Source organism: Furipterus horrens, unplaced genomic scaffold (assembly GCF_987537825.1).
Source record: "Furipterus horrens unplaced genomic scaffold, mFurHor1.1.pri manual_scaffold_10, whole genome shotgun sequence".
Lineage (NCBI taxonomy): Eukaryota > Metazoa > Chordata > Mammalia > Chiroptera > Furipteridae > Furipterus > Furipterus horrens.
In genome coordinates this window covers 33,051,862-33,066,769 of record NW_028327180.1, presented here as the reverse complement: position 1 = coordinate 33,066,769, position 14,908 = coordinate 33,051,862, and the positions used below count along the sequence as shown (strand labels likewise).

General features: G+C 43.7%; 1 protein-coding gene across 1 annotated transcript; it reads right to left on the bottom strand.

Annotated features, from left to right (window-relative positions):
• Window positions 1-1,162: 1,162 nt before the first annotated feature.
• Window positions 1,163-1,849, bottom strand: DEFB136 (defensin beta 136). Its single transcript, XM_090290167.1, has 2 exons — window positions 1,795-1,849; window positions 1,163-1,335 (listed from the first exon to the last, which is right to left on the bottom strand). Exons 1-2 carry the CDS (start codon window positions 1,847-1,849, stop codon window positions 1,163-1,165), a joined length of 228 nt encoding a protein of 75 aa, XP_090146293.1.
• Between the last annotated feature and the right edge of the window lie 13,059 nt (window positions 1,850-14,908).

Genomic DNA, 14,908 nt, shown 5'->3' with positions numbered 1-14,908 from the left:
TAGTGAAGATATTAATGGAAATGTTTTCATTCATGTATTTACTCACATTTCATAAACACGTATAGATTATAAGCCCCTTGAGGGCAGCGTCATAGCGCAGGCCTTGCTGGGCCCCTGCTACTTTGTGTGGTGCTCACACAGAGCCCCACCACGGGCCATGGCAGCTGGACTGTCCCATTAGAGCAGGAGTTCAAAAATTAAGCCCTATTGGCACAGATCATTCAGATGTGTTTCCTTCAGGCACATCCTTGGAAAAATAACCCCCCCACCCCAACTCAGCTGCTGGTCTTTTTTCTGAGAAGGGTCTTGATAAAGACCTGTGACCTCTGCCTCTGGGCGGGGACACTGGTGGGGTGGTGAGGAAGTGCTTTTGGAACAATGCTCCAGACAATCATGATGCAGGTGATCTGTCTGGTCCATTGTTAGCCTGCAGTGGTGAGAAGAGCAATGTTGTGTGCAGACTCTTTGGGTAGCACTGGGCTTGGATCATCAGAGCCTCTGAGTAGAGTCACAAATGCAACTTAGCCACCAGGAGCATTATAGCTTTAAGCCATAGGAAGTTTTGAGGGGTTTGGTGTTTCATGGATCTATTGGATTCTTGATTCTTCATTAGGCTGCAATCTACAGCCACTACACACTACAGCCTATACTTCCAGCCAGATTCCTGTACTTAGCAATTGAGAGGTGATCTAACTCAACAGTGAAGACACTGGCTCAAGATGACCTGGGTTCATACCCAGTGCTAAGTAACTATTACTACTCATGTGACCTTGGAAAGTTTCTTTAACTGCAAAATGGGAGAAATAATAGATTCTGCTGTGAAAATGAAGTGATTTAATATATTTAAACTACTTAAAAATGTGACTGCCACATGGTGAGCTATTGCTATTAGACTCAGCTGATGTTATATCCTTGGACCTAATATCAGGTACTTATCAATTGAATTTGAACTTGAAATATGAATTAGTGATGACTATGGGAAGGCCAAAAAAAAAAAAAAGTAACAGGTGGTACCTTTCACTACAATGCCACTTTCAGTAAATTGGTTAGAATTTGTCCCGCATTGGCCACCATGGTTCATTAATCATGCTCACACACAGATTGAAGATTTCGTCTTTTTAGCCATTCATGTATCCTTTTAATTGGACCCAGGAAGTGAAAGTCAGTACTCTTTGACCTGGGGGGGTCTGTTTTTCTTCAATTCTTTGCAACAAGAAAGTAAGCTGTGACAGAAGGAAACCCATTGCCACCCAACTCTACAGCCAAGAAAACATTTGCCACCAACCACGGTACAGGCTGGAACTTCTACTCCATTGTTTCCAAGCAAACCATTCCCTGAAGATAAAAAAGAAAAGAAAAAAAACAAAAAACACAGGAAAGAAAAATCAGTCTTCATGAGGCTGGGAGAAATCCTAGGCTTGTCTTCTCTTCCTGGTGGATACTTTATTATTTTTGTGATTTACTTTCTGGATTCTGTTCTCTCATCTCTACTACATTCCAGCGAGGGCCGCTGAGTCCGAGGCTGATCAGAGGAGGATGAGGGGAAGTAGGGCTCTGGAGAGCTGAATAGCGATCTGCGTTTTGTAGAATCGGCTTCCTTCTCTTATCTTTGGCAGCTCTTCAGGATGTATCAACAGAGGAAAAGGGCAGGGACTGAAGACCACTCTGTTCCTAACCTGAGGGTCCATCTGATACTGGGGTCCCCTTGCTGGGCTTATATCCACAGGGGCTTTAAGTACCACAGTCCCCCAAAGAACCCCACTTTCATCATCAGACCCATACCCACCGTATTACCTGTAGGCAATGAGATTATCAGGAGGAAGAGTACCCCAGAGAGACAGGGCCTCATTGCGGAGGAGGGCAGAGCTGGTGCTTCCTGAAGGTGGTTGCCTGGGAGGTTCCTTTATAGGGCTGGGCAAGCCTGAGTGGGGCTGACCTCGTTCTACCTGGAAGGGCACCCAGGGGAGACAGGCTCATACAGGGTTAGAGGAAAGAGTCCCTCAGCCATTCCATGCTACTTTTTCTTCTTCAAATCATGGGACAAGGCACTAAGTCAAGATAGAACAGGATCAGAGACCAGGCCCTGTCCATGCCCAGGCGTGAACAATTTCCCTATGACTTCCAATGTATCTTGATAGAAAAACAGCAGGGAAAGTGTCAACTTTGCTTCTCTTTTAATTCTGAGTCCCACTGAGAACATGGGAGCCCAGAGAAGTGATGTTATAAAACACAGGCTTCACTGAAGGCCAGAAAGGATGTGAGCAAGAAGTTGCTGTATTGCAAGAAACAAAGGGGCTCAAGGTGTCAACTGCTGGCCTGACCAAGAGTGAGGGAGGTGCTCAGATAAAGCAGAGAAAGAGTAGCCTTCTCTTTAGGTGGCAGACTTAGTCACTGGGCTGGAAGCGTATGCTACCAGAACTCTTTCCCCAGAAAAGTTCACCAAGGGGCTGTATTTTCCAAATGGCTTGTCTGAAAGGGTGATTAGCATTTGGGAACTTTAGGGTTCTGGGAAAAGTTGATTTTGGGGGAGTCAGTTGGAGCTCTCCCTTGGTCTCTCATAGGAAGAGCCAGATCAATGCTGTGTTCAAGGGTCGATGCCCTGTGTCAGGAGTGGAACAAGACTGTGTATCCCTGGAGCTATAGGGACACAGCTCTGAGAAAGAGTCAGCAAGTCAGTCTCCCCTGAGGTTGTGGTGGGGGGGGGCGGAGGGGGGACTGAAACTTGAGAAGACACTAACATTGGTTTTATTCTTGTGCCTGGAGGCAGCCTTGTACCCAAGTGGCCCATGGCCATGAGATTCCGTGTCTGTACAGTGGCAGTAGAGCATGGTTTTACTGGTTACATTTTGTTTTGCAGTCACATGTCCTTGGATCAATCATTTAGCATGTCTGAACTTCTTCAGCTTCCTCTACTCCAAATGTCCCCTGTAAGAGGGTTTTCTGAGGATGAAATGAGATAAAGCTTACACAATGCATTGCACTTATCCTGGCATAGATTAGGTTCCTCCTCTTCCTTCTCCCTCATTATTATTATTACATAGCTGCTTTTTAAAAAGATTTTATTTATTTATTTTCAGAGAGAGGGGAAGGGAGGGAGAAAGAGAGGAAGAGAAATATCAATGCGTGGTTGCCTATCATGTGCCCCGAACCGAGGACCTGGCCCATAACGCAGGCATGCGCCCTGACTGGGAATGGAACCGGTGACCCCTTGGTTTACAGGCTTGCGTGTAATCCACTGAGCTACACCAGCCAGGGCACATGGCTGTTTTGTTTTCTCTTTTACAGAACCTCTCCAAGAGACTTCTTAGTGAATGTCAATCATCACTAAGAGAGTTTCATTCTGGTTCCAACAATATGTATACAGCTGAGAGCACTGCTGTGGGTTGGAATTGGAGTGGGGGAGAGATGGGGAGCTAGCAGAAGAGAAGAATGTAGGTCAGTGCTATGTCATGGCTGAGGATTCCCTTGCATGACACCATGGAAGGCTTCCAGGAGACCCTGCACTGGGCATGTGATTCCAGCTGGTAGAACACAGGCTGTATCCTGACCATTTGCTACCATAAATAAACATAGCTCGGGCTCAGTGACACCACCTCATTCTTTTAGAGATGGAGAAAACAAGGCTCAGATTGGTGAATGGACTGCACGAAGGAAAGAAGCCATGGGCTATGTTGCTATCAAATATTCAGTTCTTTGGGTTCTTGGTCTGGAACTCTATCTTTCTCCATATGCTTTAAGTTGTTCAAGCATGCCTTAAGGAATATGCGAGGCATGAACCCAACATTTTCTAAATACTTCTGAGCCCCTCCTGTACACAATTCTAAAAAGCAGACCTCAAATGCATTTGGAGATTAGTGAGTATTCAGGACGGACCCTTCCCTTTGCACACATGCATGTCCTGATTAACCACCATTCTGACTTTTGGGCAGCAGCTTCTCCAATTGTGCTGAGAGTTCCTGTTTCTTGCCTGAGGCCTTGTTGGGCAAAACTGCCAGAGAAGTACAGATGGATTCACTCTCTCTAGTGGGTCTCTGTCGGTGCTTTCTTTCTTCATCTTTGTTTCCTAGAACTCTCGGCTCTTTATCGTGTGAACTGTGGAGGTTCAGACCCAGTCACACCAAGATGTGCCTCCATGCAGGTGGTTTTGAGCCACAGGCTCCGTATATTCATGTTAAATTCAAAATAAAGTTGGAAGAGATTCTGCTTCCTGGATTACAGTGAAAATACCTGGGACCTGTGCTCCAACTCACTAATCCCAGAAAGCACCAGTGGGCACGCAGAGCACCCACCCCTTCGCTTCTCTGGCTAATATCTGGGGTTTAGGGAACGTGGGAGTGGAGAGTCCTGAGGTTCTGAACAGGAGCCCAAACTTTCACAACAGAGCACAGGACCACAAAGTTTAAAGAGGGCTCATGCAATTGCCTAGACCAGCCGCCTCCTGTAGAATCTTTGTCCCCACATCCAGCCCATCTCTAGAGACTCCTTGGAGATGTCAATTGGGGAAGGCCTGGAACACATTCCCATGGCCCAGCTTAACTTACACCCATCCCTTTAGCTGGAAGCACACATGTCAAAAGGAAGATCAGAGTTAATACAATGAGGTAGCCAATCATGTCTGATGAAGGGATCCTAGAGCCCAGAACTCCCCGTAGGAGATGTGGAGACCCCTTCTTCAAGCTGGGGTGGATGGTTGGGGCTGCACTACGGCCCCATTCTGCCCTAGGGAGATGATGGGAGAACCCATGGAAGCTAGAGGGTGAGAGTGTATTGCTGTCTGCTTCTTTGCAGCTGGGGGACTTCAGACCAGATGAATGAAGGACCTGAATGCAATGACTTCTCTGATTACTGGCAAAAGCTGACTTAAATCCTGGCTTTCCTAGGGAATGGCCCCAGACCCTGCACCCTGCACCCTTCCCCCATGTTTCTCTAACTGTATATTGGGGCGGGGCATAAGGTGATGGTTAGGATTACAGTTTCAGTCTCTCTGAGACCCTGTAAACTCTGAGAGATGATTTCGGGCCAAACCCAAGCCCAGACTCAAGCAGGAAGAATCCAGCAGGTTATACACAACAACTACTTCCTCACTCTGACCTGAAGAAGTTCAGAGAGGACAGTGAGGTCTGGTTGTCCCAAGCGATCAAGAGACAGGCACATCTGCCTGGAAGGAACTGTGTAATCAGGTGAATCAATTTATTACACTGAGCAAGATTTGATTATGTGTGGAGTCTTAGGACATTCTGTGAGGAGATATTGGCTTGGAGCTAGTCACTGGCTAAAAACCCAGGGAAGAAAGGCCTCAGTGCTTGCTTTTAAGATCAGATGCCCTCATACCATTGGGACTAGTGCCCAGAAGTCCCCAGGTCTAGTTGGCATTCTTTCTTAGCTCCGGCCAGGTTGTCTATAGAACACGATGTTTTCCTTTGAGCCTTTAAGTCTTTGTCCAGTCCTCAAATCTCTGAGCACAAGTGTAGCAAACTTGGCTGTCATTGTCTCCATGAATTTCTGTAGAGAAAGGAGGTTCTGCAACACTGGCCATGACTTTGGCATGGGGAAAACATTTTTACAACTGTGAGAGGACCATGAGCCCACCCCTCCCCTCTTCAGACTCACGTCGGTAAGAAGTGAGGCACAGAACCAGTGTGGGAACACATGCTAGGGCCAGGGTCACTATGGCTGTGCGGGAGGAAACCAGCATGGGGCATGGAGATAGAGAGCTCTGGAGAGCAGAAAGAGTGGGGATTCATTCAGTTCAATGTGGCCAACATTCATGGTGTTCTATGCCAGGCTTTGTGCTGGGTTCTAGGGATGGAGAGAGTAGAGAAGATTCTTGCCCTCGCAGTCCTATCTTTTATATGGTTATAATTTTAATACAATGAGGTAAGAACTATAATAGTTTTATGTACAGGATGCTGTGGAAACTTAGGGCACCAAACAGAGCTTTGGGGGAGGCAAGGGAGGGTCCCTGGAGGAGATGATGGTCTTGAGTAGAATCTTTAAGGGTAAGTAGGAGTTAGTCAGGAAGAACAGGAAAGGGGGCTTCATGGAAACTCAATAGATCCACAGGATTTGGGCACTGAAGAGTAGAAAAATATGGTGTGTGCAGATATGAACACGTATTTATGCATTACTAGAATGTGGGGTTACAGATGAGGCTGGAGAAGGAGGCAAAGCCAAGTCACAGAAAACCAGGAGTGAAATTTCCATAAATGTAGATGGAAAGTATTAAAGAGGCACTACCAACTAGAGTGCAAGGAAGTGATAAGGTCTGATTTGTCTCTTGGATAGACTCATGGAACAGTTCTGTGCAAGAGGGACTTAGGGGTCAAGATTAGAGTTCAGGAAGGTAGAAGGCTTTTCAACAGTTAAGTCAGTCCTTTAAGCAACACCTTTGTTGGCGCGCCCCTTACCCTGAAACATTGCTCAACTGGGTTGTGTCCACTGTAACATTATTAACAAGAACATGATGTTGTACAAGCAAAGCCTATGCAGAGGCTGAGGGGAGAGGCAATGTCAATATCTGAAGAAGAATGGTCCTACTCTGGGGTACTTATGGCATTTGTGCATTTACCATAACCCAGGGTATGTCTCTTAGTTTGCCACTCTCCCAGAGCACATCCATCTCCCAGGGTCACCTAAACCAGGCTCATAAGATTGATCTATAAAACAAGTATCACAATTTATTAACTTATGATGAGAAACAGTGTTATGGGTTTGGAATTTCTTAGGTCAGCTGGGTCACAGGAAGGGTACCTGGCATGGGTCTTTGTGCCCTGCTGGAACACAGACAGTTAAGAGTATTTTGTGCTAAACGTTACCTCGATGAGGGTTTGGCCCAAGAAGAATGGTTTTTATTGCTATGGGTTCAAAGTCCACATATCGTACAATCTTGATTTTCCTTGGTTTATATTCTGACACATGCTTCCCAAAGTTAAAATAATACTGGTGTTGAGACTCACCTGGTGGATGAAATGCATTTCTATACCTTATATTTTATAGTCCTTAAAGACAGGATGGCTCCTCACTGTGTCCAACAATTCACTGAGCATAAGGTGCTGAGGGATGCAGATGGTCCCCTCCCAGGCTGAGCGGAGCCTGATACTGATGGTACCACAGGGATGAGGTTTCCTACAAGTGTGTATCGGCTACTCAATGCGGTACCCATTTCAACTTCCTTCTAGGACTCCTTTCTACGAGAGGGAAATACAACTCTATCTCGCTTAATTCACTCTCATGCTGGGGTTTCTCATTACTTACATTATACCACATCTTAACTATTACCACATTGAAATTGTATTCAGTGAAAAGCTGGGGAAGCTACATGAACATTTGTAAAAGGAGGATTTGAGACAAAAAAATAACAATGCTTATGGGCCAAAAGGCAAAGAGGATTGTTACATAATGATAAGAGACAAGGAGACAGAACAATTCTAAACTTATTCTGGGTACCCACTTTTATGGCATTAAAATACAAAGCTAGAGGCCACTTCAGAACTCCCCTCTCTGTAAGCCAGTAGGGTCTTAGGTGTTCCTGCTTGGCAATGCAAATCTCATCTGTGGGCTTCGGTGTTTATAGCTGTTAGAAGCTATGAAATTATAAAGCTCATTGGTGAATAGACTGCTGAGCTGTATCTAAAGAATGAAAGTGCCCAGTGGCCCTAAATGGTGGCTGATTACTAAAGAAAAATAGGAGGAAGTATACTGGGATACACAACGAGCAGTCTTTTCTAGAGCTGCCATAAATTTTCCATCTTTTATATCGTAACTTTCTTTGTCCTTAGGTTTTGGTGTCAGTATCATAAATAGGTTATTGTGAAGTTAAAAAAAATTACATTTGAGAATCTCACTGTGTCCAGATATAGAGTTTTGAAAATTTTTCTTTCTCAGGATTTGAATCTGAGAATTTCTGTCTATTTGTGTTCTCTTGCATAATGCTGCAATAAACACGGGAGTGAGGCTATCTCTTTAGAAGAGTGATTTTGTTTCCTTTGGATAAATGCCCAGAAATAGAATTTCCAGATCATATATGGTAGTTCTATTTTTAATTTTGTGAGAATCCTCCATACTGTTTTCCACAGGGTTGTACCAATTTACAGTATTAGTGGTGTGCAAGGGTTCCCTTTTCTCCACATCCTCACCATCATTTGTTATGTCTTGTGTTTTTGATAATGGTCATGCTCACAGGTGTGATGTGATATCTCATTATGGTTTTGATGTGCATTCCCCTGATGATTAGTGATGCTGAGCTCCTTTCATGTCCTTGTTGGCCATTTGAACATATGCTTTGGAAAGTGTCTATTTATATCCTTTGCTCCTCTTTTAACTGGGTTATTTGCTTTTTTAATTTTTGCTACTGAGCTGTTTGAGTTCTTTATATATTTTGGATATTAACCCCTTATCAGATGTGTGGTTTGAAAATATCTTTTCCCATTTTGTAGGTTGTCTTTTTAGTTTGTTGATTTTATTTCCTTTGCTGTGAAGAAGCTTTTTCATTTGATGTAGTCCCTCTTGTTTATTAGTTATTTTGTTGCTTGTGCTTTAGGTGTCATCCCACAAAATCATCACCAAGACTTTATGTGAAGGAGCCCGCTGCCTGCCCCCCCGCCCCCCCGTTTAGTTTTAGGAGTTCTATGCTTTCGAGTTTTACATTTAAATCTTTAATTTCCAGTTAATTTTTTGAGTGATAATTTCGTTCTTTTACTATATATTGAAAAGATTGCGTTTCTCCATGTAAAATATTAGTTGACAAGAGTAGATGCATGAACTTATTGCTGGGCTCTTATTCTGTTCCACTGGTTTAAGTGCCTGTTTTTATGCCAGTCCATACTGTCTTGATTACTGTAGTTTGAAATGTATTTAAAATCAGGAAGTGTGAGGCCTCTAGCATTTTTCTTTCTCAGCATTACTTTGATTATTCAGGGCCTTTTGTAGCTCCATACAAATTTTAAAATTGTTTTTTCTATTTTTAAAAATATGCCATTGGCAATTAGAATATTACACCTTTACAGCCCTGGATGAATTAATGTATCTCGGTGTTGAGTATCAACAGGTACCAAAAGCACAGAAAAGAGAGGCAACTAGAAAGTATAAGCCTCCTGATGAAGAGACACAGGAAAACCTATTGTCGTGTTAATGGGGTTGAACTTGAGTCTGATCAAGCTTCTGAATCCAGCTGCAAGTTGCCAGAAAATATGAGGACAGAGCTACAAGTTAAACTGCACCATGAGCGGCTATACAACCCAGAAAACCCAGGTTGTGGGTAACTCTGCAGGCCAAGTGTCCTAAGTTCTTCAACAGGTACATTGTAAGAGAGCAGGAGGGAGGACATATAGACAAAGAGAGAGACCAAAAGATACATCAGATAAAAAACGGGCAAGATGAAATTTTTGTTTGTAAGGCTGCACAATTGGTGATAAAAGGATAAAGAAGTTTAAGGACATGATTATAATAAAAGTCAGGGTAGGGGTAACTTGGAGGGATTATGATTGGATGGAGGTATATGGAGGGGTTTCGGAGGTGGCTGCAAAGTTCCATTTTATGATCTTGGTGGTGTTCACTACAGGGTTAACCTTATAGTAATTTGTGAAGCTCTACATTTGTTTTGTGGGGTTTTGTATACGTATTATATCCTTTATTTTATTTAGTTTTTAGGGTCACAAACATACACTATTTTTCTCAAAGAATTTTATTTTTATTTTTCAGTGTTCTTTCAGAATTTTTCCCAATGTCCCCATTTTCATGTATTTATTTTTATTTTTAATTACAGTTTACATTCACTATTATTCTGTACTAATTTCAGATGCGCAGCATAGTGGTTAGACAATTGTGTACTTTACAGAGTGGTCCACCCCTGGTATTTTAAGTACCCACCTGGCCCCATGCATAGTTATTAGAATATTATTGACTATATTCCCTATGCTGTAGTTTACATCTCTGTGACTATTCGGTTATATATTTTACCATAAAGTTGTATAGATATTTTTAAGGAGGAGGTTAATGGCCAAGCAATGGACTTTATCTGAAGGGCAAAATTAGATACATACACAGATGCACACAGAGGGAAGACGATGAGAAGACACAGGGAGAACAGCATTGACAAGCCCTGGAGTGCCCAAGGCCACCAGAAGCCAGGTGACAAACACAGAACAAACCCTTTCCTCACAGCCTTCAGAAGGAACCAACTTCTCAGACACCTACCCTCCAGAACTGGGAGACAACACATTTCTGGTTTTTTTTAAAGCTGCTCAGTTTGTGGTATTTCTTTATGGCAGCCTTCGGAAACTTAATACTGTCCAAGAAAAACAAACAAACTGGGTTTGATTGATATATGGTATACATGAGCCAAATGGAGGAAGCAAATATTGAATCAAGAGAAACAAACACATGAACATAGAATTCTAGTATATGCTAATAATGAAAAAGGGTCCTATCAGAGCAATTACCAAGGGGGCATATAGTTTCAGTGGGAAGGGTGCAAGAAAATTCATGCTGTGCAAGAGGCTGAGACCATCTCCTTAAAGGAGTAAATATTAAGTGAAGGCTGGGGGAGGGTGACGCAGATTTCCAGGGTGTGTGGATGGGCATGTTTGAGAAAAGTGAAATAGAGGGAATGGGTAAAGGAGAGGAGTTGGGCTGGGAGAGGCCACCAGGTGCCGGATGAGGCTGGCCCTTGTCACCCACATAAGCAGTTTCCATGTTAGTCCAGTAGGAAGCCAGTGAAAGGTTTTATGGAGGGCAAATGCATGATCTGAGTTTATTTTATAAAGGTCATTTTGATTAGTGCATAAGGATAAATGGTAAATATGTAAAAATGATACGGGAGATTAGTTAGGAAGTCACTTAATTAATGACAGATGGCAATGCCTTGATTTGCAAGGTGACAGTGAAGAGGAAGAGAAATGGGTGGGCGTGAGCTATATATTGGAGGCAGAACTGGTAAGATTTAATGATCAATTCAGTGTGGGTGGGGTGAGCGAAAGGCGGTGTCAGGATCCTGTCTGGTATTGTTCCCGAAACAGCACGGGGCTGTTAGGAGGTCGTAGAATGCTGCTTGCCTGGTCCATGGTTTTTGGAGCCCCAGCTGATGAACAGTGTTCCAGCAGCAAAGGCTACTAGGAAGCAGCATCCTCAGAGGGAATTCAGCGTTTCACTGGGACACAGAGGTAGAAAAGCTTGCTTGGGAGAAGATGGAAGTACAAGGAACTGGGGTTCAGGAGGGCGCAGTGGAACAAGCAGAGTTGGAGGCCAAGGAGGTTTGCTGGAGAAGAGATCAGAGCAAGATGGGGTGAAAGAATGCCTGTCTGGCTGTACTTAATGCTCTAGCTTAGAAAGTGGTCCCCTCAGGACCACTTAGTACACTTGTACTTGCTTGCTTATTTCCCTTTGGGGTCCTCCAAACTCATGTCTTCCATTCTTTCTCTACTGAGGGACTTTTCTTTTTCTTTTTCTTTTCTTTTTTTTTTTTAACTCTGAGCTTCTCCTATGTGTCTTTCCACATTTGCAAACTCAATCACATCACAGCTTTCCTGCAGATAGAAAACCAGACTCCACCAAAGTGACTGAATTATGTATAAGTACACATATAAATATCTATATATTTAATGTAGTGGAAAACACATGGGACAGAGTGATGGAAGAGTTGGTTCCACTCTAGTTGGAATACTCTCTCTGCCATCTCTAGTTTTAAATGTCTTCTCCTGTCATATGGGTCTGACTATCCCTTCGATGTACATTTTTAAAGGACTGTTCAGAAGAATTGCTTTACTTGGCCTCACAGCAAGCCTTGGCGATAAGGTAGCACTGAGGGTGCACAGCCAGTTTTACAGGAGAGAAAGCTGGCATTTAGAGAAGTGAAGTAAGGGCCTCACCGAGCCCAGATCTGAAGTCAGATCGCCCGATTCTGGGTTCTATTGATTTATTTTTTATACAACAACAGATGGAGCTTTCATAAAGCTAGAACACTCTGTAAACTGTCAAACTGTTGACCTTTATTTCCTAAAAGCAAGAGTTCTGTCATAAATTCCTTGTATATCGCACATTACCCAGAATATCGCATAGGTTCCATGGGGATCTGTAAGTCTCAGGGTTCTTCCCAGACGTACATTGGTGGTGTTACAGGGATTTTCCCATGCTCTTTGGGATGCTCTCATTTCCCTAAATAGACTGTAGCTACTCTAGAACTGGGCTGGGCTGTCCAGTATCTCTGTGCTCAGCACTTAGGCGTGCTTGTGTGTAAGCCTTGCTGCTGCCATTTACAACTCATGGCAACTTGGGCAAGTCCTGTATTTCACCTCAGCCTCATGTTCTTTGTTTTTAAAATGGGAGAATAATATCTAACTGGGCTTAAAAAATTTTTTCTGTGTGAAATTGAAAACAACTATTGAAAACACTTCGTCAGCTCTATAAGGTAGCCTTATGATTCTTTGCACATTATAGGCATTTGCTAAGTGGATGAACAATGAAGATACAAAGATAGGTACACCGGGGACTTCCGGCCAAGATGGAGGCTTAGACGGACACGCTAGGTCTCCCTCTACAACTAGAGAGGAATACAACTACTTCAGAACAAAGGATAACTAGAAATTCCAGAAAATAAAACTACACGGAAGCCCAACATATGAAGTTATAAACCAGCCTTGAACAGTGAGGCCCAGGGGGGGCGGGAGGACGGATCCCGGTCTCCTAGCTGAATAACTGTGTGAATCCATCTTGGACCCCCGCCCCCAAAGAAAGCACCACAGGGCTGCGAAATAGGTCGCAGACAGGTGCCAGTCGCTGACTTGTGACGCGTACACAGGCACTGCCCCCGACAGCCAGCCCAAGAAAACAAAACGCATCTGTCAAAATGAGGCAGACAACTATAGAAATCCCGGTGGCACAGCTCACCAGACAACAGATAGAGAACCTGACAGATGAACAGATAAGAAACCTGTCAGAGGCTCAGTTCTGGGCCATTGTTATCAGGTGGCTTACAGAATTCACAAAAGAGCAGGAAAAAGATAAGAAAGAAGCGAAAAACATTCATAACGAAAGGAACAAAACCACATATGAGACAGATGGTGAGGAAAAAAAATCCAGAGTTCATTTCAACAAACTGGAATATGGAGAAGGAACAAGCAGTCAACCAATGCAGCGAGAGGAAATGGGAAGCAACAATGAGAGGATCAGAAACCTCTGGGACAACTATAAAAGGCCCAACATAAGAATCATTGGTTTGCCAGAGAGCGAGGAAGATGAACTAGAACTTGAAAAATTGAGTGAAAATATAATAAAGGAGAACGTCCCAGACTTGGGGAAGGGAATAGACTTGCAGGTCCAGGAAGCAAGGAGAGTTCCCAAGAGACTGGACCCAGGGAGAACCACTCCAAGACACATCATAATCAAAATGTCAAAAATTAAAGATAAAGAGAGAATCTTAAAAGCAGCAAGAGAGAAGAAAAGAATTATGTACAAAGGGGTCCCAATTAGACTATCAGCTGACTTCTCAAGAGAGACCCTACAGGCAAGAAGGGACTGGCAAGAAATATTCAAAGTAATGAAAATCCAAAACCTACAACCACGAATACTCTATCCAGCGAAATTGTCATTCAGAATAGAAGGACAGAGAAAGTGTTTCCAGGACAAAATAAAACTGAAAGAGTTCATTAGATCCAAACCACTGTTATATGAGATGTTAAAGGGACTGGTTTAAAAAACAGAAGCTAAGGAGATGAAACAAAGGCAAACTAAACAGGCAACGAGAGTGGAAAAGGAACTGTGGGTACGGGAAGCATATTGGGGGGAGGTCAACAGGGAGGGGGAGTGGGGAGAGGGAGGGAGATGATATAGGAATTGGGGATCATGGTAGGAGGGAATGGAATAGACGGAGAGAGGTTGGGAGGAACTGTATGCACAACTAATGGACATAATCTAAAAGGGGGGGACAACTGGAGGGAGGGGGGCCACCAGGTGGAGGGGAGCAGAGGGAAGGGAAATTGGCACAAATGTAATATTTTAATCAATAAAACACATTAAATCTGAAAAAAAAAAAAAAAGAATTAAAGGAGCTCACTAGTGTCAGATCATGGACACCTGGACTTTGGACTTTGGTAATCAACCTGGCCCTGGACTTAGCAGTTCCCAAAAGACATGTTGATGGACTGAAACTTTCCCACAGGAAATGCTAATGGCTTAGCCTGATATGTTAACTAAGCTGGTGTGGGAGGGGGAAAGCAATGAGATGTAAATGACCTACTGAATATGTCAATAAGCAAACTCCCCCTCACCGAAAGGTGTATAAAAAAGGTGCCTGCAGAAGTGTTCGTGGCGATTCCTACAGGCCCATGAGGAGGACCAGGAATCACCCTCCCCTATTCCCTTGCTCCTACGGGCCCACGAGGAGGACCGGGAGCTACCCCTACCCCCTCTGCCACCAGTTTCCCTTGCTCCTACGGCCATTGAGTCAGTCCAGGGAATTGCCTTTCCCCTTAACCCCTTCCTCCTTCCTTTGTTCCCCCAATAAACCAGTTATCTGTTCCCACAAAAAAAAAAAAAAAAAAAAAAAGATAGGTACACCGTATCCTATCAGGACTCGGAACAGGGTGTTGACACAGTGTGAATTCAGTTGCCAGCATGTAAGCAGCACACAGGAAGTGTGTTTTAATGGAGAGACGTCATGTTCAAAGTCAGACCTTTAGTTTATTGAACTGCTCAGTGGAGCAAGCAGATGTTCTTGTTCTTGAAAGGTTCACCAGCCAGGCAGGTTCCCTCTACCCCCACCCCCACCCCATTTCTTGAGAGCTACATATAGAGCAACTCGCCTTTGTCTCTCAGCTGCCTCTTTGCTGATTGGCTCAGCCATGAGGAGCTTATTCTTGGTCCTTGGGGTCCTTGTCTTGCTCTCCTTTGTTTCGCCAGGTAAAATGAAATCCAT